This window comes from Coregonus clupeaformis, unplaced genomic scaffold (genome assembly GCF_020615455.1).
Source record: "Coregonus clupeaformis isolate EN_2021a unplaced genomic scaffold, ASM2061545v1 scaf3264, whole genome shotgun sequence".
Classification (NCBI taxonomy): Eukaryota; Metazoa; Chordata; class Actinopteri; order Salmoniformes; family Salmonidae; genus Coregonus; species Coregonus clupeaformis.
The window spans coordinates 1-25,000 of record NW_025536718.1 but is presented as its reverse complement, the minus strand read 5'-3'; the positions used below and the strand labels follow the sequence as shown (position 1 = coordinate 25,000).

The 25,000-nt window shown below is 44.8% G+C and overlaps 2 protein-coding genes across 2 annotated transcripts in view; both read left to right on the top strand.

The window, feature by feature from the left end:
* LOC121573373 overlaps positions 1-6,287 on the top strand; it is a 17,134-nt gene extending 10,847 nt beyond the window's left edge. Inside the window, exons 6-13 of the mRNA XM_045220163.1 lie at positions 45-200; positions 436-543; positions 955-1,077; positions 1,303-1,386; positions 1,958-2,062; positions 3,486-3,638; positions 5,081-5,248; positions 6,189-6,287. Coding sequence (XP_045076098.1) covers positions 45-200; positions 436-543; positions 955-1,077; positions 1,303-1,386; positions 1,958-2,062; positions 3,486-3,638; positions 5,081-5,248; positions 6,189-6,287 — 996 coding nt within the window. The remainder of the gene's footprint in view (positions 1-44; positions 201-435; positions 544-954; positions 1,078-1,302; positions 1,387-1,957; positions 2,063-3,485; positions 3,639-5,080; positions 5,249-6,188) is intronic.
* An 8,194-nt stretch (positions 6,288-14,481) lies between these two features.
* Positions 14,482-15,433, top strand: LOC123489763 (myosin heavy chain, embryonic smooth muscle isoform-like). The gene is made up of 3 exons (XM_045220162.1): positions 14,482-14,497; positions 14,746-14,908; positions 15,294-15,433. Exons 1-3 carry the CDS (start codon positions 14,482-14,484, stop codon positions 15,403-15,405), a joined length of 291 nt encoding a protein of 96 aa, XP_045076097.1. The 3' UTR covers positions 15,406-15,433.
* Positions 15,434-25,000: the final 9,567 nt, after the last annotated feature.

Below are 25,000 nucleotides of genomic sequence, written 5' to 3'. Positions count from 1 at the left end.
CCTCTCCTCTCCTCTCCTCTCCTCCCCCCTCTCCTCTCCGTTAGATGCAGGAGGTGATGTCTCCAGCCACGTCAGAGCTGAACCTGTTTAACAGCTACAACAGCAGGAGTACCAGCCCCGTGCCCTACTTCACCCCGGCTGTGACTGCCCCACGTACACGCTTCTCAACCTACGACACCATCAGGAGGAGGGACCAGCAGGTGGGTGGTCAGAGCAATAATACAGGGTTAACAAAAAAAGAACATTTCAGTAACATATTTTTTTTGGTGCTTTTTGACACGTTATAAAGGCTCATTCATGCTTATAACAATTTATAAAGCATATGTTGTTACCGACATTTCTCTGTCATCATATGTTTTATTTTTTATATAATACCGGTACTTCTCAGCTGTAAGCGTATATCAGTATTGTATGACTGACCCCTGGTTCTTCCAGGTGATGCCAAGCCATCTCCCCATGCGGCCCACTGTGTCGTCTGTCGCTATGCCCAACAAGAGAGACTACATCGAGGAGCTGACCAGGCAGATGGATGCCTGTCAGAAGGTACAATATGAAGAGACACTCTCATTCCCCCCCTCTCTCTCTCTCTCTCTCTCTCTCTCTCTCTCTCTCTCTCTCTCTCTCACTCCCTCTCCCTCTCCCTCTCTCTCTCTCTCTCTCTCTCTCTCTCTCTCTCACTCCCTCTCCTCTCCCTCTCTCTCTCTCTCTCTCTCTCTCTCTCTCTCTCTCTCTCTCTCTCTCTCTCTCTCTCTCTCTCTCTCTCTCTCTCTCTCTCTCTCTCTCTCTCTCTCTCTCTCTCTCTCTCTCTCTCTCTCCCCTCCCTCTCCCTACCTCCCACCCTCTCTCTCTCTCTCTCTCTCTCTCTCTCTCACTCCCTCTCCCTCTCTCCCTACCTCCCACCCTCCCTCTCTCCCTCCCTCCCTCATATCCTCTGTGTCCCCCTCCTATCCACAGAGGAACCAGTTCCTGGAGGCAGAGAGTGTAGAGATGGACAAGGAGAGGAACCAGATCAGGCTGGAGATGAGAAGCCTGTTGGTGAACAACGAGGACCTTCTCAGAACCAACAGTACCCTGCAGGTGTGTAGCATGATGGACTACACTACCCAGAATGCTCTGTGTAACATATCTGGTTTGATCTCAGTAAAGATGTTGCCTGGGTGCAGTCTGTTTGCGCCGTGATGCCACTCCTTGCCACTCCTTGTCTTGGTAAGGAGTGGCATGGTGGCACAAACAGACTGGTTCCGATGCTAGTAAAGAGGTTCCTGAAGCTAACGTAATGTCCTGTCTCCTTATCAATCCAAGATTGAGATGAAGAGGATGAGGGAGAGGATGATAGAGCTGGAGAGAGACAACATGGCCATGACGGAACGCTTCAGAGTAATGGAGGTAGGCTACTGGACTGGGCTACACAGAAACTGCACTGTGTACCTCTGGACTACACAGAAACTACACCGTGTACCTCTGGACTACACAGAAACTACACCGTGTATATTCTTCTGAGACTCTTTAATGGAGCTGGATAGAATGATTATCTTCCAACACACAAGCTCATCCTTTAACTGACTCTCAAAGAGTTCAGGTTAAGAGCATTGGGCCAGTAACTGAAAGGTCGCTGGTTCGAATCCCTGAGCTGACTAGGTGAACAATCTGTCGATGTGCCCTTGAGCAAGCTACTCAACCCTAATTTGCTCCTGTAAGTCACTATGGATAAGAGCGTCTGCTAAATTGTGAATGTACCAGCGCCTCAAATGTCCTACTGCTTCAGTTCCTGTTCCTCTTATAGAATATTAGCTCAAAAATATTGTGGAGCTTCTGTACCTAAATATAAACAGTACCGGAACTCAAAATGAGTACCGGAACCTATTTCAGTCCAAGTCAAGCACTGGTGATTGTCTTTTCTAAGTGTTGAAACACGGAGGATGTCACAGAGAGCTGATGTCATGTATGTATCCTCCAGACGGAGATGACCGAGGCCAGAGACCTGATGGTGGAGGCTAACACTCAGGAATATGCCTTCAACTTCCTGCAGCAGTCTCTGAAGAATAAGATACAGGATGCCGAGGTACAGTACAGGCTTCTCTATAATCAGAATCTACCACAGACCTGTCAGTTAGCTGAACCTATTCTACCACAGACCTGTCAGTTAGCTGGACCTATTCTACCACATACCTGTCAGTTAGCTGGACCTATTCTACCACAGACCTGTCAGTTAGCTGGGCCTATTCTACCACAGACCTCAGTCAGTTAGCTGGACCTATTCTACCACAGACCAGTCAGTTAGCTGGGCCTATTCTACCACAGACCTGTCAGTTAGCTGGACCTATTCTACCACAGACCTGTCAGTTAGCTGGACCTATTCTACCACAGACCTGTCAGTTAGCTGGGCCTATTCTACCACAGACCTCAGTCAGTTAGCTGGACCTATTCTACCACAGACCAGTCAGTTAGCTGGGCCTATTCTACCACAGACCTGTCAGTTAGCTGGACCTATTCTACCACAGACCTCAGTCAGTTAGCTGGACCTATTCTACCACAGACCTGTCAGTTAGCTGAACCTATTCTACCACAGACCTGTCAGTTAGCTGGGCCTATTCTACCACAGACCTCAGTCAGTTAGCTGGACCTATTCTACCACAGACCTGTGAGTTAGCTGGGCCTATTCTACCACAGACCTGTCAGTTAGCTGGACCTATTCTACCACAGACCTGTCAGTTAGCTGAACCTATTCTACCACAGACCTGTCAGTTAGCTGGACCTATTCTACCACAGACCTCAGTCAGTTAGCTGGACCTGTTCTACCACAGACCTCAGTCAGTTAGCTGGGCCTATTCTACCACAGACCTCAGTCAGTTAGCTGGGCCTATTCTACCACAGACCTCAGTCAGTTAGCTGGGCCTATTCTACCACAGACCTCAGTCAGTTAGCTGGGCCTATTCTACCACAGACCTCAGTCAGTTAGCTGGACCTATTCTACCACAGACCTGTCAGTTAGCTGAACCTATTCTACCACAGACCTGTCAGTTAGCTGGGCCTATTCTACCACAGACCTCAGTCAGTTAGCTGGACCTATTCTACCACAGACCTGTCAGTTAGCTGGGCCTATTCTACCACAGACCTGTCAGTTAGCTGGACCTATTCTACCACAGACCTGTCAGTTAGCTGAACCTATTCTACCACAGACCTCAGTCAGTTAGCTGGACCTATTCTACCACAGACCTCAGTCAGTTAGCTGGGCCTATTCTACCACAGACCTGTCAGTTAGCTGGGCCTATTCTACCACAGACCTCAGTCAGTTAGCTGGGCCTATTCTACCACAGACCTGTCAGTTAGCTGGGCCTATGTGTTTGCCCTGACCCTGTGTGAGCCCCTCTGTGCATCCAGAAATGGCACCCTGTTCCCTATTAGTGCACTATGTAGCGAGTAGGGTTCCATTTCAGCCCCAGCCTCTGTGCCTGTCCCACATCATGTGTATCTGTCCCCCATAGGAGGCACTAGAGAAGCAGTCGCTCCATGCCCAGGGCCTGTCGGAGAAGCTGTGGCTGTCTGAGAGACAGTTGGAGGAGCTAGAGGTGGACAAGGAGACACGGGACAAGAGGACATCAGAGCTCAGCGACACCGTCTTCAGACTGGAGATTGAGGTACAGTTACGGTGTTATACTCATACGTGTAGTAAAGTCTGTGTGTGTGTGTGTGTGTGTGTGTGAGAGAGAGATCAGAGTCAGTCTTCAGACTGGAGACTGAGGTACAGTACTGTTCACTTTACACACCTATAATGTAGCTTCCAAGGGTTGTGGTTAATTCCGCAAATTAAATTCTAATTAAATTCCCTCTCCCTGTAAATTACATTTAATACTAATCAAAGTCCAGGACAGTCTTTAAATTCAGAGATAATACATTTCCACTCAATTCCATTGTTAGGTATTCAAATTAAATTCCCTCAGGCTTTCAGGGAATATAGAAATACTAGTTGAAATTATTTAAAACAAATCATGCAGTACTTTTGTTATATTAAATCCATTAATTCCATTAACTGGGAAATGAACAACTATTAAATTCCAATTCAGTTAAATTCCAAATATTTGTAATTTTTTTTTACAATTACAATTAATTCCAATTAAAACATTCCAAACATTCTAATTCCAATTCAATTCCAACTCCATAACTTGAAGATTGTTGAAATTTGAAATTGAATTAGTGTAACATTTCTCGTGTTGATTCAGGAGTTACATGAACTCTGTAAGTGTTAAATTAACACTCATTGGTGTAAAATAACCCCAGTGTTAAAACAAAACCACACCCATCATTATCATATTTCCCAGCATGCTCTATTGCAGGTAGATTTTTTTGTTTGTTTCAATATCTATGTTTTTGCATGTACATTGATTGATTAATTAATCTTATGCCACTCAAATATAAATAACATAAATGTTTCTAAACTAATCCAATCTGTTAGTTGGACTTGTTCCCGTTACTGTAATGGTTGTTCCAGTTTAGATAGTTGAGGTAGCCTCATATCTTAGTCTTCCCAATCCTGTCAGTCATTCTAAATGCAGGTTGCGGGTGAATAAAACATTCTAAATGTTGGATAGCCCCACTCTGGCTGGATTCCAATAGGAATTACACATCCCTTTGCAAGCCAGCATAAAGTGACTTGCAGGCCTGATGTGGTCTGTAAACCATGACTTTCAGACCACCGTATTAGGGTAAAACTAGGCCCTCAAAATACTGCCTCATGAAATATGTGTTGTGTTGTAAGGAATTAAATTTTTTATGATAACATATTCGCTTGTGGATCTCACTTGGTGAAGGCCACAGGACTGAAAATGAATGAATGCAACAACCGTGTCACTAACAAACACAGTCATGGGTGGTAACTCTACAATTCACTCGAAGGTCAAGGCCCTCTGGGAAATATGCAAATAAGGCTTGGCACTAAGCGTTGTGTTAATTTAACACTGAAAAGGGCAGACCCGTATAGACACTGGACCAGTGTTAAATGGAACACTCTCAGTTGTTGATTTAACCCTGGAGAGTTTCCTGTGTATATGTGCGTGACGTTATCGTCCCTCTCCCTCCACAGCTAGGAGAGGCCCTACAGAAAGCCACCCAGGCCTCAGCAGAGCTCAGTCTGCACCAGAAGCTACGAGATGACGCCCTGCTGAGGGTGGAGGAGCTGGAAGAGACTCTACTGGAGAGGGGTCAGGAACTGCAGACAGCCCAACAGACTGTCAGCCTCCTGCAGGGACAGGTACAATACTGACCAGGGTTATAAAGGCCTTACAGTTAGGGTTAGGGGGGTTAGGGTTAGGTATACAGGTAGATAAGGACATAGATCTTACAGGCCCTGGTCACCATGCATGGCGTAGGCCTTAATAAAGTCAAAGGCAGATCATTTGCGCATGAGATTTACTTTTTGAAAGTAATTTCTGCTTAAGCCGACACCCATGTGTTTACAGCAATCGGGATTGTGTCGCCTACTTCACCCACACTGTAAAATGTGTGTCCATATGTGATTTTTCTGATTTACATATGAGTATAATATTCTTTATTACACTCCGTGTGTTGTATATATTTATTACACTATGTTATACTCTGTCAGGTGTCAGGTAGGCTGATAGATAACTGTATGTGTTGTCATCAGGTGTCAGGTAAACTGATAGATAACTGTATGTGTTGTCATCAGGTGTCAGGTAAACTGATAGATAACTGTATGTGTTGTCATCAGGTGTCAGGTAAACTGATAGATAACTGTATGTGTTGTCATCAGGTGTCAGGTAAACTGATAGATAACTGTATGTGTTGTCATCAGGTGTCAGGTAAACTGATAGATAACTGTATGTGTTGTCATCAGGTGTCAGGTAAGCTGATAGATAACTGTATGTGTTGTCATCAGGTGTCAGGTAAACTGATAGATAACTGTATGTGTTGTCATCAGGTGTCAGGTAAACTGATAGATAACTGTATGTGTTGTCATCAGGTGTCAGGTAAGCTGATAGATAACTGTATGTGTTGTCATCAGGTGTCAGGTAAGCTGATAGATAACTGTATGTGTTGTCATCAGGTGTCAGGTAAAGCTGATAGATAACTGTATGTGTTGTCATCAGGTGTCAGGTAAGCTGATAGATAACTGTATGTGTTGTCATCAGGTGTCAGGTAAGCTGATAGATAACTGTATGTGTTGTCATCAGGTGTCAGGTAAGCTGATAGATAAGGAGCGGTCCCTGGAGGAGGAGATCCAGCTGAGGAGAGAGTCCAGCTGCAGTGGAAGCAGGCAGAGAGGAGCGTAGAGGACCTCACGATAGAGCTACAGACTGCTGCACAGACCAAGGAGGACCAGGCCAAGCAACTCAAACAGGCTCAGGTAGGTACAGACAGAGAGCACCATAACCCCTAACCTTAACCCAGTCTAAAGAGGACCTGGCCAAGCAACTCAAACAGGCTCAGGTAGGTACAGACAGAGAGCACCATAACCCCTAACCTTAACCCAGTCTAAAGAGGACCTGGCCAAGCAAGATATACTGTAGATATAGAGAGAGTAGACAGTATGAACCGTGGGAGATATACTGTAGATATAGAGAGAGTAGACAGTATGAACTGTGGGAGATATACTGTAGATATAGAGAGAGTAGACTTTATGAACCGTGGGAGATATACTGTAGATATAGAGAGAGTAGACAGTATGAACCGTGGGAGATATACTGTAGATATAGAGAGAGTAGACTTTATGAACCGTGGGAGATATACTGTATATATAGAGTAGACAGTATGAACCGTGGGAGATATACTGTAGATATAGAGAGAGTAGACAGTATGAACCGTGGGAGATATACTGTAGATATAGAGAGAGTAGACAGTATGAACCGTGGGAGATATACTGTAGATATAGAGAGAGTAGACTTTATGAACCGTGGGAGATATACTGTAGATATAGAGAGAGTAGACAGTATGAACCGTGGGAGATATACTGTAGATATAGAGAGAGTAGACAGTATGAACCGTGGGAGATATACTGTAGATATAGAGAGAGTAGACAGTATGAACCGTGGAGATATACTGTAGATATAGAGAGAGTAGACTTTATGAACCGTGGGAGATATACTGTAGATATAGAGAGAGAGTAGACAGTATGAACCGTGGGAGATATACTGTAGATATAGAGAGAGTAGACCGTATGAACTGTGGGAGATATACTGTAGATATAGAGAGAGTAGACAGTATGAACCGTGGGAGATATACTGTAGATATAGAGAGAGTAGACAGTATGAACCGTGGGAGATATACTGTAGATATAGAGAGAGTAGACAGTATGAACCGTGGGAGATATACTGTAGATATAGAGAGAGTAGACAGTATGAACCGTGGGAGATATACTGTAGATATAGAGAGAGTAGACTTTATGAACCGTGGGAGATATACTGTAGATATAGAGAGAGTAGACTTTATGAACCGTGGGAGATATACTGTAGATATAGAGAGAGTAGACTTTATGAACCGTGGGAGATATACTGTAGATATAGAGAGAGTAGACAGTATGAACCGTGGGAGATATACTGTAGATATAGAGAGAGTAGACAGTATGAACCGTGGGAGAATACTGTAGATATAGAGAGAGTAGACAGTATGAACCGTGGGAGATATACTGTAGATATAGAGAGAGTAGACAGTATGAACCGTGGGAGATATACTGTAGATATAGAGAGTAGACAGTATGAACCGTGGGAGATATACTGTAGATATAGAGAGAGTAGACAGTATGAACCGTGGGAGATATACTGTAGATATAGAGAGAGTAGACAGTATGAACCGTGGGAGATATACTGTAGATATAGAGAGAGTAGACAGTATGAACCGTGGGAGATATACTGTAGATATAGAGAGAGTAGACAGTATGAACCGTGGGAGATATACTGTAGATATAGAGAGAGTAGACAGTATGAACCGTGGGAGATATACTGTAGATATAGAGAGAGTAGACAGTATGAACCGTGGGAGATATACTGTAGATATAGAGAGAGTAGACAGTATGAACCGTGGGAGATATACTGTAGATATAGAGAGAGTAGACGTATGAACGTGGGAGATATACTGTAGATATAGAGAGAGTAGACAGTATGAACCGTGGGAGATATACTGTAGATATAGAGAGAGTAGACAGTATGAACCGTGGGAGATATACTGTAGATATAGAGAGAGTAGACAGTATGAACCGTGGGAGATATACTGTAGATATAGAGAGAGTAGACAGTATGAACCGTGGGAGATATACTGTAGATATAGAGAGAGTAGACAGTATGAACCGTGGGAGATATACTGTAGATATAGAGAGAGTAGACAGTATGAACCGTGGGAGATATACTGTAGATATAGAGAGAGTAGACAGTATGAACCGTGGGAGATATACTGTAGATATAGAGAGAGTAGACAGTATGAACCGTGGGAGATATACTGTAGATATAGAGAGAGTAGACAGTATGAACCGTGGGAGATATACTGTAGATATAGAGAGAGTAGACAGTATGAACCGTGGGAGATATACTGTAGATATAGAGAGAGTAGACAGTATGAACCGTGGGAGATATACTGTAGATATAGAGAGAGTAGACAGTATGAACCGTGGGAGATATACTGTAGATATAGAGAGAGTAGACAGTTGAACCGTGGGAGATATACTGTAGATATAGAGAGAGTAGACAGTATGAACCGTGGGAGATATACTGTAGATATAGAGAGAGTAGACAGTATGAACCGTGGGAGATATACTGTAGATATAGAGAGAGTAGACAGTATGAACCGTGGGAGATATACTGTAGATATAGAGAGAGTAGACAGTATGAACCTTGGGAGATATACTGTAGATATAGAGAGAGTAGACAGTATGAACCGTGGGAGATATACTGTATATATAGAGAGAGTAGACAGTATGAACCGTGGGAGATATACTGTAGATATAGAGAGAGTAGACAGTATGAACCGTGGGAGATATACTGTAGATATAGAGAGAGTAGACAGTATGAACCGTGGGAGATATACTGTAGATATAGAGAGAGTAGACAGTATGAACCGTGGGGAGATCTACTGTAGATATAGAGGTAACTGCCAAATAATGGAAACCCAACATAGTGTCTTAAAAGGGCGTTGGGGCCACCACGAGCCGACAGAACAGTTTCAATGCACCTTTAGCATGGATTCTACATGGTGTCTGGAACTCTATTGGAGGGATGTGAAACGATTCTTCCACCAGAAATTCCATCATTTGGTGTTTTGTTGATGGTGGTGGAAAACGCTGTCTCAGGCGCCGCTCCAGAATCTCCCATAAGTGTTCAATTGGGTTGAGATCTGGTGACTGAGACACACACACACACGCACACACAAACGAACACACGCACACGCACACACACACACACGCACACACACACACACGCACACCCACACGCACACACCAACGCACACACAAACGCACACACACATGCCACACACGCACGCACACAAACGCACACACAACAACACACACACAACAACACACACTATTATGGATCCACATTAGTTCCCTGCCGAGGCAGCAGCTACTCTTCCTGGGGGTTTATTATGGATCCCCATTAGTTCCTGCCGAGGCAGCAGCTACTCTTCCTGGGGGTTTATTATGGATCCCCATTAGTTCCTGCCAAGGCAGCAGCTACTCTTCCTGGGGTTTATTAGGATCCCCATTAGTTCCTGCCAAGGCAGCAGCTACTCTTCCTGGGGTTTATTATGGATCCCCATTAGTTCCTGCCAAGGCAGCAGCTACTCTTCCTGGGGGTTTTTTATGGATCCCCATTAGTTCCTACCATGGTAGCAGCTACTCTTCCTGGGGTTTATTATGGATCCACATTGGTTCCTGCCAAGGCAGCAGCTACTCTTCCTGGGGTTTATTATGGATCCCTATTAGTTCCTGCCAAGGCAGCAGCTACTCTTTCTGGGGTTTATTATGGATCCCCATTGGTTCCTGCCATGGTAGCAGCTACTCTTCCTGGGGTTTATTATGGATCCCCATTAGTTCCTGCCATGGCAGCAGCTACTCTTCCTGGGGTTTATTATGGATCTCCATTAGTTCCTGCCAAGGCAGCAGCTACTCTTCCTGGGGTCCAGCAAAATTAAGGCAGTTATACATTTTAAAAACATGACAATACATCCATAACATATTTCACAACATATTAAGTGTCAAAGCACTTTGTAACAACTGCTGATGTAGAAAATGTGTTATAGATCAATTTGATTGATATATTGATTGGTTGATGTGTTTCTCCTTTCTCCAGGAGAAAGTGATAGATCTTGAGAGCGACCTGGAGGAGATGCAGGACCGTGAACAGAGATGGGCCAGCAGGCACAAGAGAGCCGTCGAGCAGGTACATCTGTCTGCCTACACCTGTCCTCTCATCTCTGACCCCAACACTATGCCACACTGAACCAATGTTTTCTCTGACCCCCAACACTATGCCACACTGAACCAATGTTTTTTATGTTCTCTGTTTACTTCAATTAATATAGTCAAACAACTCATAAATCACAAATATGAAATTGAATCTTCTGGGACTTTAACTGAATCCAGATTTCTTGACTGATGCCTGGCCAGTGAGGACTAATTTGATTCTGATGTCGATCATGATTCTACAGCATCAAACGGGGACAGGTTTTTTTTTTGAGGATGTGCCCAGTGAGTGTGTAGTATCTATCTAAACAGACGGTTGTGTTCTTCACAGACGGAACAGCTCCAGCTGAAGTTGATCCAGGAGAAAGATGTGAATGAGCAGCTGGACAGTGAGCAGATAATCCTGAGAGACAGGTACATTACACTAACTACCCAGTTCTAACAATGCAGGGACGTCAGCCTGTGGTGTAGCTGTGTGATCCATCTATACATCAGTGTTGCATGTGGGCCTAAGGTTGAAGTTGTTGTCCGTTGATGTGATTCATGTTTAGATATGTGCCAAAGCTTTAAAAACCCCCTGGCAGCAATGAAAGGCAGAGCTAAACTGACCTGTATGAGCCACGTCTGAAAGGTTCCTGTGCTGTGACATTCCTTCCTGTGCTGTCTGAGGGGGGTAACTGTGACATTCCTTCCTGTGCTGTCTGAGGGGGGTAACTGTGACATTCCTTCCTGTGCTGTCTGAGGGGGGTAACTGTGACATTCCTTCCTGTGGTGTCTGAGGGGGTAACTGTGACATTCCTTCCTGTGCTGTGACATTCCTTCCTGTGCTGTCTGAGGGAGGAAACTGTGACATTCCCTTCCTGTGGTGTCTGAGGGGGTAACTGTGACATTCCTTCCTGTGCTGTCTGAGGGGGAGTAACTGTGACATTCCTTCCTGTGGTGTCTGAGGGGGTAAACTGTGACATTCCTTCCCTGTGCTGTGACATTCCTTCCTGTGCTGTCTGAGGGGGGTAACTGTGACATTCCTTCCTGTGGTGTCTGAGGGGGGTAACTGTGACATTCCTTCCTGTGGTGTCTGAGGGGGTAACTGTGACATTCCTTCCTGTGGTGTGACATTCCCTTCCTGTGCTGTCTGAGGGGAGTAACTGTGACATTCCTTCCTGTGGTGTCTGAGGGGGTAACTGTGACATTCCTTCCTGTGGTGTCTGAGGGGGGTAACTGTGACATTCCTTCCTGTGGTGTCTGAGGGGGGTAACTGTGACATTCCTTCCTGTGGTGTGACATTCCTTCCTGTGCTGTCTGAGGGGGGTAACTGTGACATTCCTTCCTGTGGTGTCTGAGGGGGTAACTGTGACATTCCTTCCTGTGGTGTCTGAGGGGGGTAACTGTGACATTCCTTCCTGTGGTGTACTGCAGGTGCGTGACCTGCGTGTGGAGGTGGAGGAACTTCACAACTCCAGAGTCCAGGATGATGTCATCACTAAGACAGAGAGCCGGGCCAAGGAGCTGGAGAACGCTCTCAGAGTGGAGGAGAGGTGTGCTCCTATTGTGTCTACGGTCCTAGACAGTGTTTGTTGACTTCTATACGTGAATGGCTTTTGTTCTCCTGGCAGGAATAAGGTGGTGATGACCAACACCATCGGTAAACTGGAGAGGAAGAACACGAACTGTCAGATCAGCTGGAGGAGGAACATAAGATCTCTACGGAGCAGAAGGACCTGGTACGACACTTTACAGTTACTAACACTGGGGAGCAGTGGAGATAAGAGCCATGTCAGATGGGGACAGTTACTAACACTAGGGAGCAGTGGAGATAAGAGCCATGTCAGATGGGGACAGTTACTAACACTGGGGAGCAGTAGAGATAAGAGCCATGTCAGATGGGGACAGTTACTAACACTGGGGAGCAGTAGAGATAAGAGCCATGTCAGATGGGGACAGTTACTAACACTAGGGAGCAGTGGAGATAAGAGCCATGTCAGATGGGGACAGTTACTAACACTAGGGAGCAGTGGAGATAAGAGACATGTCAGATGGGGACAGTTACTAACACTGGGGAGCAGTAGAGATAAGAGCCATGTCAGATGGGGACAGTTACTAACACTGGGGAGCAGTAGAGATAAGAGCCATGTCAGATGGGGACAGTTACTAACACTGGGGAGCAGTAGAGATAAGAGACATGTCAGATGGGGACAGTTACTAACACTGGGGAGCAGTGGAGATAAGAGCCATGTCAGATGGGGACAGTTACTAACACTGGGGAGCAGTGGAGATAAGAGCCATGTCAGATGGGGACAGTTACTAACACTGGGGAGCAGTAGAGATAAGAGCCATGTCAGATGGGGACAGTTACTAACACTGGGGAGCAGTAGAGATAAGAGACATGTCAGATGGGGACAGTTACTAACACTGGGGGAGCAGTAGAGATTAGAGCCATGTCAGATGGGGACAGTTACTAACACTGGGGAGCAGTAGAGATAAGAGCCATGTCAGATGGGGACAGTTACTAACACTGGGGAGCAGTAGAGATAAGAGCCATGTCAGATGGAGACAGTTACTAACACCGGGGAGCAGTAGAGATAAGAGACATGTCAGATGGGGACAGTTACTAACACTGGGGAGCAGTAGAGATAAGAGACATGTCAGATGGGGACAGTTACTAACACTGGGGAGCAGTAGAGATAAGAGACATGTCAGATGGGGACAGTTACTAACACTGGGGAGCAGTAGAGATAAGAGACATGTCAGATGGGGACAGTTACTAACACTGGGGAGCAGTAGAGATAAGAGACATGTCAGATGGGGACAGTTACTAACACTGGGGAGCAGTGGGAGATAAGAGAGCCATGTCAGATGGGGACAGTTACTAACACTGGGGAGCAGTGGAGATAAGAGCCATGTCAGATGGGGACAGTTACTAACACCGGGGAGCAGTAGAGATAAGAGACATGTCAGATGGGGACAGTTACTAACACTGGGGAGCAGTAGAGATAAGAGACATGTCAGATGGGGACAGTTACTAACACTGGGGGAGCAGTAGAGATAATATCCATGTCAGATGGGGACAGTTACTAACACTGGGGAGCAGTGGAGATAAGAGACATGTCAGATGGGGACAGTTACTAACACTAGGGAGCAGTGGAGATAAGAGCCATGTCAGATGGGGACAGTTACTAACACTGGGGAACAGTAGAGATAAGAGCCATGTCAGATGGGGACAGTTACTAACACTGGGGAGCAGTGGAGATAAGAGCCATGTCAGATGGGGACAGTTACCTAACACCGGGGAGCAGTAGAGATAAGAGACATGTCAGATGGGGAGAACAGTTACTAACACTGGGAGCAGTAGAGATAAGAGACATGTCAGATGGGGACAGTTACTAACACTGGGGAGCAGTGGAGATAAGAGACATGTCAGATGGGGACAGTTACTAACACTGGGGAGCAGGAGATAAGAGCCATGTCAGATGGGGACAGTTACTAACACTGGGGATGCAGTAGAGATAAGAGCCATGTCAGATGGGGACAGTTACTAACACTGGGGGAGCAGTAGAGATAAGAGCCATGTCAGATGGGGACAGTTACTAACACTGGGGAGCAGTGGAGATAAGAGCCATGTCAGATGGGGACAGTTACTAACACTGGGGAGCAGTAGAGATAAGAGCCATGTCAGATGGGGACAGTTACTAACACTGGGGAGCAGTGGAGATAAGAGCCATGTCAGATGGGGACAGTTACTAACGACTAGGGAGCAGTGGAGATAAGAGCCATGTCAGATGGGGACAGTTACTAACACTGGGGAGCAGTAGAGATAAGAGCCATGTCAGATGGGGACAGTTACTAACACTGGGGGAGCAGTAGAGATAAGAGCCATGTCAGATGGGGACAGTTACTAACACTGGGGAGCAGTAGAGATAAGAGCCATGTCAGATGGGGACAGTTACTAACACTGGGGAGCAGTAGAGATAAGAGCCATGTCAGATGGGGACAGTTACTAACACTGGGGAGCAGTAGAGTTAAGAGCCATGTCAGATGGGGACAGTTACTAACACTGGGGAGCAGTGGAGATAAGAGACATGTCAGATGGGGACTGTGAATATTATTTGCAATCATTTGTGTTCCTATAAACAAAAGTTACTTATACTGTGTGCGTAAGATGACTTCCAGGTTCTCTTGCTAAATAATTGTTTAATTCAGACAACCCTGCATAAGTAAAGGTTATCCACGTGAACGTCTGTTATACCTCGAGTGTTGTGATTAACAACATGTTTAATGTAGTTTGATAGATAAATGGTAGCCCTCTGATGTTGATCCACTGACCTATGACCCCTCTCCATCAGATGACCCAGAGGATCGTTCCCTGAAGCGTCAGCTGAACGAGGCAGAGGAGGAGGCTAGTCGTAGAGAGGCTCAGTACCGCCACACCCAGAGAGAACTGACAGAGGAGAGAGAGACCTCCACCAGGCTACAGAGACAGCTCCTGGACCAGCACCTCCAACTCAAGTATGTGGGAGAGAGAGAGAGAGAGAGAGAGAGAGAGAGAGAGAGAGAGAGAGAGAGAGAGAGAGAGAGAGAGAGAGAGAGAGAGAGAGAGAGAGAGAGAGAGAGAGAGAGAGAGAGAGAGAGAGAGAGAGAGAGAGAGAGAGAGAGAGAGAGAGAGAGAGAGAGAGAGAGAGAGAGAGAGAGAGAGAGAGAGAGAGAGAGAGAGAGAGAGAGAGAGAGAGAGAGAGAGAGAGAGAGAGAGAGAGAGAGAGAGAGAGAGAGAGAGAGAGAGAGAGAGAGAGAGAGAGAGAGAGAGAGAGAGAGAGAGAGAGAGAGAGAGAGAGAGAGAGAGAGAGAGACTGTTAAAACTACTGGACACAAACACACACCTTCATTTGATTTGCAGGCGTAAGGAGTCCACCTTGCAAATGAGGCAGACTCTGGAGAAACTGCGTCTGGATCTCAGTGTAGATGAGGAGGACCAGGCTGCCTCAGTACCCACCTCCTCCAAGGCTTGAAGAAAATCACCCTTCCAGGATAACAACACCGCACCCCCCTCATACTAGTTACAGTCATACCCCCTAATACCACCACTAACTAGACTTGACAAGAAACAACACAACACATTCTATACTGGCACCAATACTGTCATTTATCGTACAATACAGTGCCCACAAGTTAGTGTTCAAACTTTCTTTAGCATCTTTCTCTGTACTATTGAAATGTAAAGCATTCTGTCTCTAGTTCCTGTTTTCCAAAAAGCGGTTATGGAAAACAGCTGGTTTTATCTCAATATTAACTCATTTCTGGGTAACAATTAAGTACCTTACTGTGATTGTTTTCAATCAAAATGGTCAAAAAAGAAGAAACTAAATTGCTTCTTAGCAAAGAGCAATTTCTCAAACAAGAATTTTTGCTAGGACTGTCCTGGAGTGGTCTGAGTGAGGAGTAAGCTGTTATTGGCAGAGAGGTTTGGAACTCTTTTTTATTGGTCTATGAACCAATTTACTGCTCGTTGGTGATGTCACCAGCCAGGCCAAAACTCCATCCCACCAAAACAGGCTGAAATTTCAGGAGGTCTTTTCAAACAGCTCAACACTAAAAAGGACATTATCATCATTTTCACTATTTCACAGTATTATTCCAACCTCATAGTGTGAATATATATAACACAGGAAAATCATGTGTTTATGTTGGGATGTAGGTGGAAGGGGAAGTTAGAAAGTTGTGATTGATTTGAATCAAATCAAGCTTTATTTATATAGCAGAAGAGATTATGTATATCAAAAATGATATTGAATCAATCTTTCCCTGTACACACAAGTTACGTGTTTACCAAAGAAAAGGGCTAATATTCATATTATATGATTAAATAGGACTTTAGGTTAAGGCAGTTTGGAGGATTTGGGCAATATTTCCTTCAAATTACCAAATGAATCTGTTGCACTACTGTGTTGGCTTTATAAATATCTTACAGTATTGATATTACATGCTACACTGTACACTTTGTAGTTGGTATTACATCATGTGCTACACTTTGGGAAAAGGGGAGATTTATTTTATATACAGTATATGAAAAAGCTTTTATTTTACGCCCCACTGGAGCAGAAATGTGGAAGTGTCTTCCATTTGCAATGCTTGAAGGACAGACATACTGTGCATGAATGATTGACTACAATACAAGCCTATGAATGATTGGACTACAATACAAGCCTGTGAGTGATTGGACTACAATGCAAGCCTATCAATGATTGGACTACAATACAAAGCCTGTGAATGATTGGACTACAATACAAGCCTATGTGAGCATGAAAAGTATGTTCCACAATGGACTGTTTACAAAATATAAAATATGTTTTATTGTCACATACACTAGGTGCAGTGAAATGTGTTGTTTCACAGGGTCATCCATTGTAGTACGGTGCCCTGGAGCAAATTAGGGTTAAGTTTCTTGCTTAAGGGCAAGTCGACATATTTTTCACTTTGTTGGAGTATTCGAACAAGGACTTTTCGGTGACTGGGCCAACGCCCTAACCGCTAGGCTACCTGCTGGTGACTGGGCCAACGCCTCAACCGCTAGGCTACCTGCTGGTTACTGGGCCAACGCCCTAACCGCTAGGCTACCTGCTGGTTACTGGGCCAACGCCCTAACCGCTAGCTACCTGCTGGTGACGGGGCCAACGCCCTAACCAGCCAGGCTACCTGCTGGTGACTGGGCCAACGCCTAACCGCTAGGCCCTGCTGGTGACTGGGCCAACGCCTAACCGCTAGGCTACCTGCTGGTTACTGGGCCAACGCCCTAACCGCTAGGCTACTTGCTGGTTACTGGGCCAACGCGCCTAACCGCTAGGCTACCTGCTGTTTACTGGGCCAACGCCTAACCGCTAGGCTACCTGCTGGTTACTGGGCCAACGCCTTAACCGCTAGGCTACCTGCTGGTTACTGGGCCAACGCAACCGCTAGGCTACCTGCTGGTGACTGGGCAACGCGCCTAACAGCTAGGCTACCGCTGGTTACTGGGCCAACGCCCTAACCGCTAGGCTACCTGACCTGGTTACTGGGCCAACGCCTAACCGCTAGGCTGCTGGTGACTGGGCCAACGCCATAACCGCTAGGCTACGCTGGTGACTGGGCCAACGCCTAACCGCTAGGCTACCTGCTGGTGACTGGGCCAACGCCTTAACCGCCTAGGCTACCTGCTGGTGACTGGGCTAACGCCTAACCGCTATGGCTACCTGCCGTGATTGTTTGGCCAACGCCCTAACCGCTTAGGCTACCTGCTGGGTGACTGGTTTAACGCCCCAACCGCTCAGGCTACCCTGCTGTTACTGGGAACGCCCTAACCGCTAGGCTACCTGCCACCCACAATAACTTACAACTTTGTGTTTATAGCCAAGTTATGTTTACTCATTGTGTATTTATCTATTACTTTTATTATTATTTCTCTATTTTCTTTCTCTCTGCATTGTGGTAAGGGTCCGTAAGTAAGCATTTCACTGTTAGTCACACCTGTTGTTTTACGAAGAACGTGACAAATAAAATGTTAAGTGATTTGATTTGTGCTTTAACAAAAACAACTGCAGCAACAAGAGAGAGAGGACCAAAAATAACCCTGAGCAGAAGCTCTGAGAGAGAGGACCAAGACAAACCCCGAGCAGAAGCTCTGAGAGAGAGGACCAAGACAAACCCGAGCAGAAGCTCTGAGAGAGAGAGGACCAAGACAAACCCTGAGCAGAAGCTCTGAGAGAGAGGAACCAAAACACCCCTGAGCAGAAGCTCTGAGAGAGAGGACAAGACAAACCCGAGCAGAAGCTCTGAGAGAGGGACCAAGACAAACCCTGAGCAGAAGCTCTGAGAGAGAGAGGACCAAGACAAACCCTGAGCAGAAGCTCGAGAGAGAGGACCAAGACAAACCCCGAGCAGAAGCTCTGAGAGAGAGGACCAAGACAAACCTTGAGCAGAAGCTCCGAGAGAGAGGACCAAGACAAACCCTGAGCAGAAGCTCTGAGAGAGAGGACCAAGATAAACTGTTCAAGAGGGAGATTTTTTTATTCTCGGGACAGGGAATCTAAAGGGAATCTATTCCATCACAATGTGTGCATGGTGAATAGCTTCTGGAGATTCATCTAAGCATGGAGCTGATCTGCTGTTTTGCTAGTACAGTATAGAACATGGAGACTGTAGCATGATGTACTACAGTACCCATAATGCTCCTGTGACTACCATGTAGTACTATATCTGGAGACCAGGCAGTGTCCCCAGCCCTACTGCCCTCTGCTGTTATGTTCATCTTCTACTGTAAGTCAAAGATGCTCATGCAACATGAAAGATGTCATCACTTACAGGAACTGCGCTTAGCATGCACTCAGGCTCCACGTAAACAGGAGGTAGGAAGCAGCAGTGATCTCATGTTTTTTTGAGAACTGAGTGTGATATCCTATTTTATGGTTTTATGGATGTTTTATCAGATAAATGTATTTCACTAAATGTTCCTTTTCCTTTCTTCACATGCTGGCAAGACCAAAAGGGGATTAAGGGTCCTTGAGACCAGGTTCCGATCCCTTGAGACTTGGATCCGGGTCGCGAACCAGGTTCTGGGTTCTTGAGATCAGGTTCAGGGTCCTTGAGACCAGGTTCCGGGTCCTTGAGAACCAGGTTCCGGGTCCTGAGACCCTGTTTTGCAATAGACTTCTGTATGTCTTAAAACAAAGCCATGTATTATGTATTTTTGTAACAGCCTTTATAATGCCTAAGGTGCCAAGTGGTATTTATTATACTTACAGGTGTTTTGATCTTCCTAAATGATGAATATTAATAAAATCTTATTATGCCTTATTTCCTATTAAAGCTTTTCTTTGAAATTCATTCCTATGTTTTCAAGCCATCAAATAAACACTCCAGAAATAACTGTATAGCCCTTAGAAACCCCAGACACAGTTTTCCTTGCATGGAACATTTTTAAGTGCATTAGTACTGCCCAAGGAGACCTCAAATAACTTATTTCTGGAAAGACAAATTGACGTGATTTTGCAATACAAAAATCTATGCACGTGTAGTTTGCAACACTTAAAATATAATACTTAAGTTGAGTAAGTAAGAATTGTGTCCACAAATGTACCAAAAATGTATATTATTAATAGTTTATGATTAGTGAATGCCAGAATGTAGTTATTTCTTAGATAGTTCTCCCTATTAGCTGACATATTATTATTTTTCAAAGCCATTTTAGCTGTTGTGCTAGCTGTTCGTTCCGAATCACGGGAATTTCGTCACGCATGTATACGTTGACTTCCCAGGCACGTGTTGCTCGGGCAACCCACCTGCACTTGCCAAGGCAGCCCTTCTCCCTCCATGGCTAAAGCCAGTGTGAGAAACGTGCTAACAATCTTCTTTTGCTAGATTCATGATATGTGTTTTTAGAGAAAGCAAGGAAAGTGAACTTCAAAACGTTGATGTTGTTTATTGAATTTACAGCTGTTGTTGGTAAGTAATGAATCTGCTAGCTTCTGACATGACTGACTGCATCTTTAATGCCCAATGTTGCACTACTTTAATAATTTTTTAATTGTCAAGATTAGCAAATTTAGGCATGACATCCCAGCAACAAACGCTACCACTAACACATCCAAGTAATAGAATTCCATAAAGTGAGTGTGGAAGAAGTGATAAAAAATGTTGGTCTATCAACAATGACAAGCCACAGGGGTCATGACAACTTGGATAATAGCGGACGATCTTGTCATTTCTTCAATCTAACCTACAGAAAGTGTGTGGCTCAGGCCTGAGGGAAGCAAAGTCATTCCGCTACCCATGAACAGTAAAGCCCCTTTACTGGCTCAAATAGCCGACCAATCAGCCTGTTACCAACCCTAAGTAGACTTTTGGAAAAAATGGTGTTTGACCAGATACAATGCTATTGTACTGAAACAAATTGACAACAGACTTTCAGCATGCTTATAGGGAAGGACATTCAACAAGCACACAGCACTTACACAAATGACTGATGATTGGCTGAGAGAAAGTTATGATAAAAAGGTTGTGGAGCTGTTTTGTTAGGACTAGTGCAGCTTTGACATTATCGATCATAGTCTGCTGCGGAAAACGTATGTGTTATGGCTTCACACCCCCTGCTATATTATGGATAAAGAGTTACTGTCTAACAGAACAGAGGGTGTTCTTTAATGGAAGCCTCTCCCAACACAATCCAGGTAGAATCAGGAATTCCCCAGGGCAGCTGTCTAGGCCCATTACTTTTTCAATCTTCCACCAATTGACATGCCACTGGCTTTGAGTAAAGCCAGTGTGGCTATGTATGCGGATGACTCAACACTACTACACGCAGCTACCACAGCAACTGAAATTACGCAACACTAACAAAGAGCTGCAGTTAGTTTCAGAATGGGTGGCAAGGAATACGTTTGTCCTAAATACTGTATTTCAAAAACTAAAAGCATTGTATTTGGGACAAATCATTCACTAAACCATAAACCTCAACTTCAAATCTTGTAATAAATAATGTGAAATTGAGCAAATTGAGGTGAATAAGCTTGGAGTAACCCTGGATTGTAAACTGTCATGGTCAAAACATGTCCCGATACAACAGTAGCTAAAATGGGGAGAAAGTCTGTCCATAATAAAGCGCTGCTCTACCTTCTTAACAACACTATCAACGAGGCAGGTCCTACAGGCCCTAGTTTTGTCGCAAGCCTGGACTACTGCCCAGTCGTGTGGTCAGGTGCCACAAAGAGGGACCTTGGAAAATTACAACTGGCCCAGAACAGGCAGCATGGCCTTTAAATGTACAGAGAGCTAACATTAATAATATGGCTCAAAGTGGAGGAGAGATTGACTTCATCATTACCTGTTTTTTGCTAAGAAGTGTTGACAAGCTGAATGCACCGAGGTGTCTGTTTAAACTACTAGCACACAGCTCGGACAACCATGAAAACCCCACAAGACATGCCACCAAAGGTCTCTCACAATCCCCAAATCAAGAACAGACTATGGGAGGCGTACAGTACTATGTAGAGCCATGGCTACACTGGAACTCCTATTCCACATCAGGTAACTGATACAAGCAGTAGAATCAGATTGGGGACTGTGAAGAGACACACACAGGTCACAGGCACAGACACACATGATAAGACACGCAATCTACACACGTGAACATGTATGTGTATTGTAAATATGTGATGGTGCAGGTGGCCTGAGGGAAGACACTGAATGTCCAGATGGTGTTACGAAATGTAGTATTTTTAAACTGTATGTAACTGTCTTATTTTGCTGGACCCCATTAATACAAATACAAATATACGTCACAAACATTACATTATTTCACACAGAAAGTTAAAAAAAATAATTATGTACTCAGGCGTCCGGAAATCTTGTGAGCATTTTGCATGCAATGAATTTCAGAAACACGTTTTTTGACAACGCACAAGACCATTCGGAGGAGCAGATTTCCGCTTTTACAGGCTGGTGAGATCAGCCATTTTCAGGTGTAATTTTTTTATGGTTGTCATGAGAATTTATATCTCTAATTCAACCTAAGCTTGAATCATTACCAGGGGTTGTAAGGCTCTGGTTTTAATCATAAATGATTCAAGGTCCACAACCAGCAAGAATGATCTGTATTTTTAATCATGGAGAGCTCTGGCGCCAAAAAACATACATACAGCTTTATACCCCCTGACACACAAAGGCATTTTGCTCCGCCCACCTTTAGGAGGCTTTTTTTTAACCCGCTTTTCTCAGTCCCCTTCACCCTGGAATGTTTAGTCCCGGCCCACCTCTGTTAGTGGGCGTTGCCACTACATTATAATCCCTAAAAACCGCTTCACACATTTATACTGTATTTGGGTTGAAATCCTTTAGTCATTATTCAAATACAAATTAATCTATGAATGGTGTAAATACAAATGTTGGCCACCAGGTGGTGCCACAAGTGTTTATCAGATCTCTGTCTTGAAGATAGTGTCTTCCTTTTTCATTATTGTTTGTGTACAAACACTTTACCAGGTGCGTGGAAGACATTGTGACATATATAAGACGCCAGACTTTAAAGGGATAGTGTACCTCTCACTACAGCTATAGGAGATTTTCCCCAAGACAGTCCTAGGCCTAGATTCAAACCGCGTCTGTCACGAAGCTTTAAGCCAGAACCCAGAAGCAGACTCAGACAAGGTGAGTTGAAACGAGGCGTGAGTATTTATTAACAGATTCAAAAGACGATGCAGAATAATCCTAGGGGACAGAGCGGGCGGCGGAGATGAGTTGGTGGAGGTGAAGTGGCAGATCCACGATGCTCGCTGGCAGCCGCCGACAACCAGGCAGGGGTTGGGTGAAGGCTCCGGGAGAAATGACTGTGTAGATAGAAACAAACGGAGGTAAGTACACAGCAAGCCAACAAGGTGCAAAACAACAAAACTAACGGCTAGTAACTCAGAGGCTGATACGCTGGACAAACATACTGTTGGTGGCTAACCAATCCGGCAGGGAATGGATGCTCCGGTCAGAGCTTAAGAAGGGGTGATGATCAGGACCAGGTGTGCTGAGGCTGATGAGAAAGCAGGTGCGAGAACCGAGATCACCCGCCAGCAACGCCAGCCCGGCAACTCGGACAGGGTGCGTTTCAGGAAACCTTCGGGAATCAGGGAGATATCGAGCAGAAAAAACGGGCAACACAGGCAGGAACAGACTCAGGTCATGACAGCGCCACGGAATATCCACGCTTATACATTTACATTTTAGTCATTTAGCAGACGCTCTTATCCAGAGCGACTTAGCAGGAGCAATTAGGGTTAAGTGCCTTTGCCCTAAGGGCACATCAACAGATTTTTTTCACCGAGTCGGCTCAGGGATTAGAACCAGCGACCTTCGGTTACTGGCACAACGCCCCTAACCACTAAGCTACCTGTCGCTATAGAGCAATTGAAATTAAAGACAACGCCTTCCACGTTCAGCGAGAGACTGCATTCACGTAAACGCTTTGCATATGTCGGCTCAATCTGAAATTAAATGTCAACCACGCTTATAACGCACATCTCCTGCGATAATGGATTGAATCTAGCCCCTAGTTACGTTTTCGATTTAAGTAATTTATGATTTTACCTAGGCTTATTTTAATGTGCTATTGTTCACATTTCTGACATGAATAACCAATTTCTGTCATGTTCTAATTGGTCATAAAAGCAGGACATAGATGTTGATTAGATTCCGCATCAGCTTCTGTTTGATTGTGTGTGTGTGTGTGTGTGTGTGTGTGGTATCATATTTCAGGGGAGGAAGATTTGCAATTTATCACAATATAAGGGATCTGTCATAGAGAGGTATGATGTCATAGAGAGGTATGATGTCATAGACAGGTATGTCATAGAGGTATGCATATCATAGAGAGGTATTATGTCATAGAGAGGTATGATGTCATAGAGAGGTATGGGAAGAGAGGATACAGTGCATACATACACACACACACTAGCAACACACACACACACACCAACAACACATACACACTAACACACACACACACACTCATTAAAACACACGCATGAAAACACGCCAATTACGTAGTACAGTACGAAGGCTCATCTGAACCAGGTGACAGGTGGCAAAATAATTATATTTAATATTAAGACCTGTGTTGTGGTTGTGCTTCTGTATTCGGTCCGATTAGCAATACAAAACCACAGGCTAAGGGCTCAATTCGATCCATATCGCGCAAGTTCAGCGCAATATTTAAAGGACATTTCAGATTGAGCCGACATGCGCAGCGTTTACCTTGAATGCAGTCTCTCGCTAAGATTTCTTTGTGTTTAAAATTTTAAATTGATCCTCTCTAACTAGAAACTACAGTTTCAGTATCTTGCTCTCTGAAAGGAAGAGATGCAGAAGAATTTAAAGTGGTTGAATTATACTTACATTTTTACATTTTAGTCATTTAGCAGACGCTATCCAGAGCGACTTAATTTCACAGTTAGCAGAATACATTTTTTTTTTTTTATACTGGCCCCCATGGGAATCGAACTCCCAACCTCAGGGCGTTGCAAACGCCATGCTCTATCAACTTGAGCTACATCCCTGTCGGCCATCTCCTCCCCTACCCTGGACGACACTGGGCCACCGCGCGCCCATGAGTCTCCCGCTCGCGGACGGCCGCGCACAGAGCTCTGGATTCAACCAGGATCTCTAGTGGCACAGTGCTAGCACTGCGATGCAGTGCCTGGGACCACTGCGCCACTCAGGAGCTACTTGGCTATTAGGCCTTGAAACAATGCTATATGTATCGCGACCATTCGGCATATTACACTCAAAGTAATCTTACATCAAACACTCAGAGTTGTGTATTAATGAATGTCACTGCAATGCGAAGTCATTGATGATATTAGGAATATAGTGCTAGAGCTTTATGGGAGATCTGTAAGACTGTATCTGTTACTGTACACTGAAGCACTAAGAAGAGCTGTCCATCTCAGATGGACACATGTTGGCCTAACAGTCATTCGGTACATTAACGCTTTGATCAAAAGACGTTTCTTGGACATGAAGAGCTAAAGTTCCTAAAACTTGAATTGGTTAGGGGGAAATAGGGTGGGTTGTCACACAACTTATAAGCAA

Excerpts from the sequence above, each read along its gene's own strand:
- LOC123489763 (XM_045220162.1), top strand. Across the intron at positions 14,909-15,293 it reads GACCAGCACCTCCAACTCAA|GCGTAAGGAGTCCACCTTGC; the intron begins GTATGTGGGAGA and ends TTTGATTTGCAG.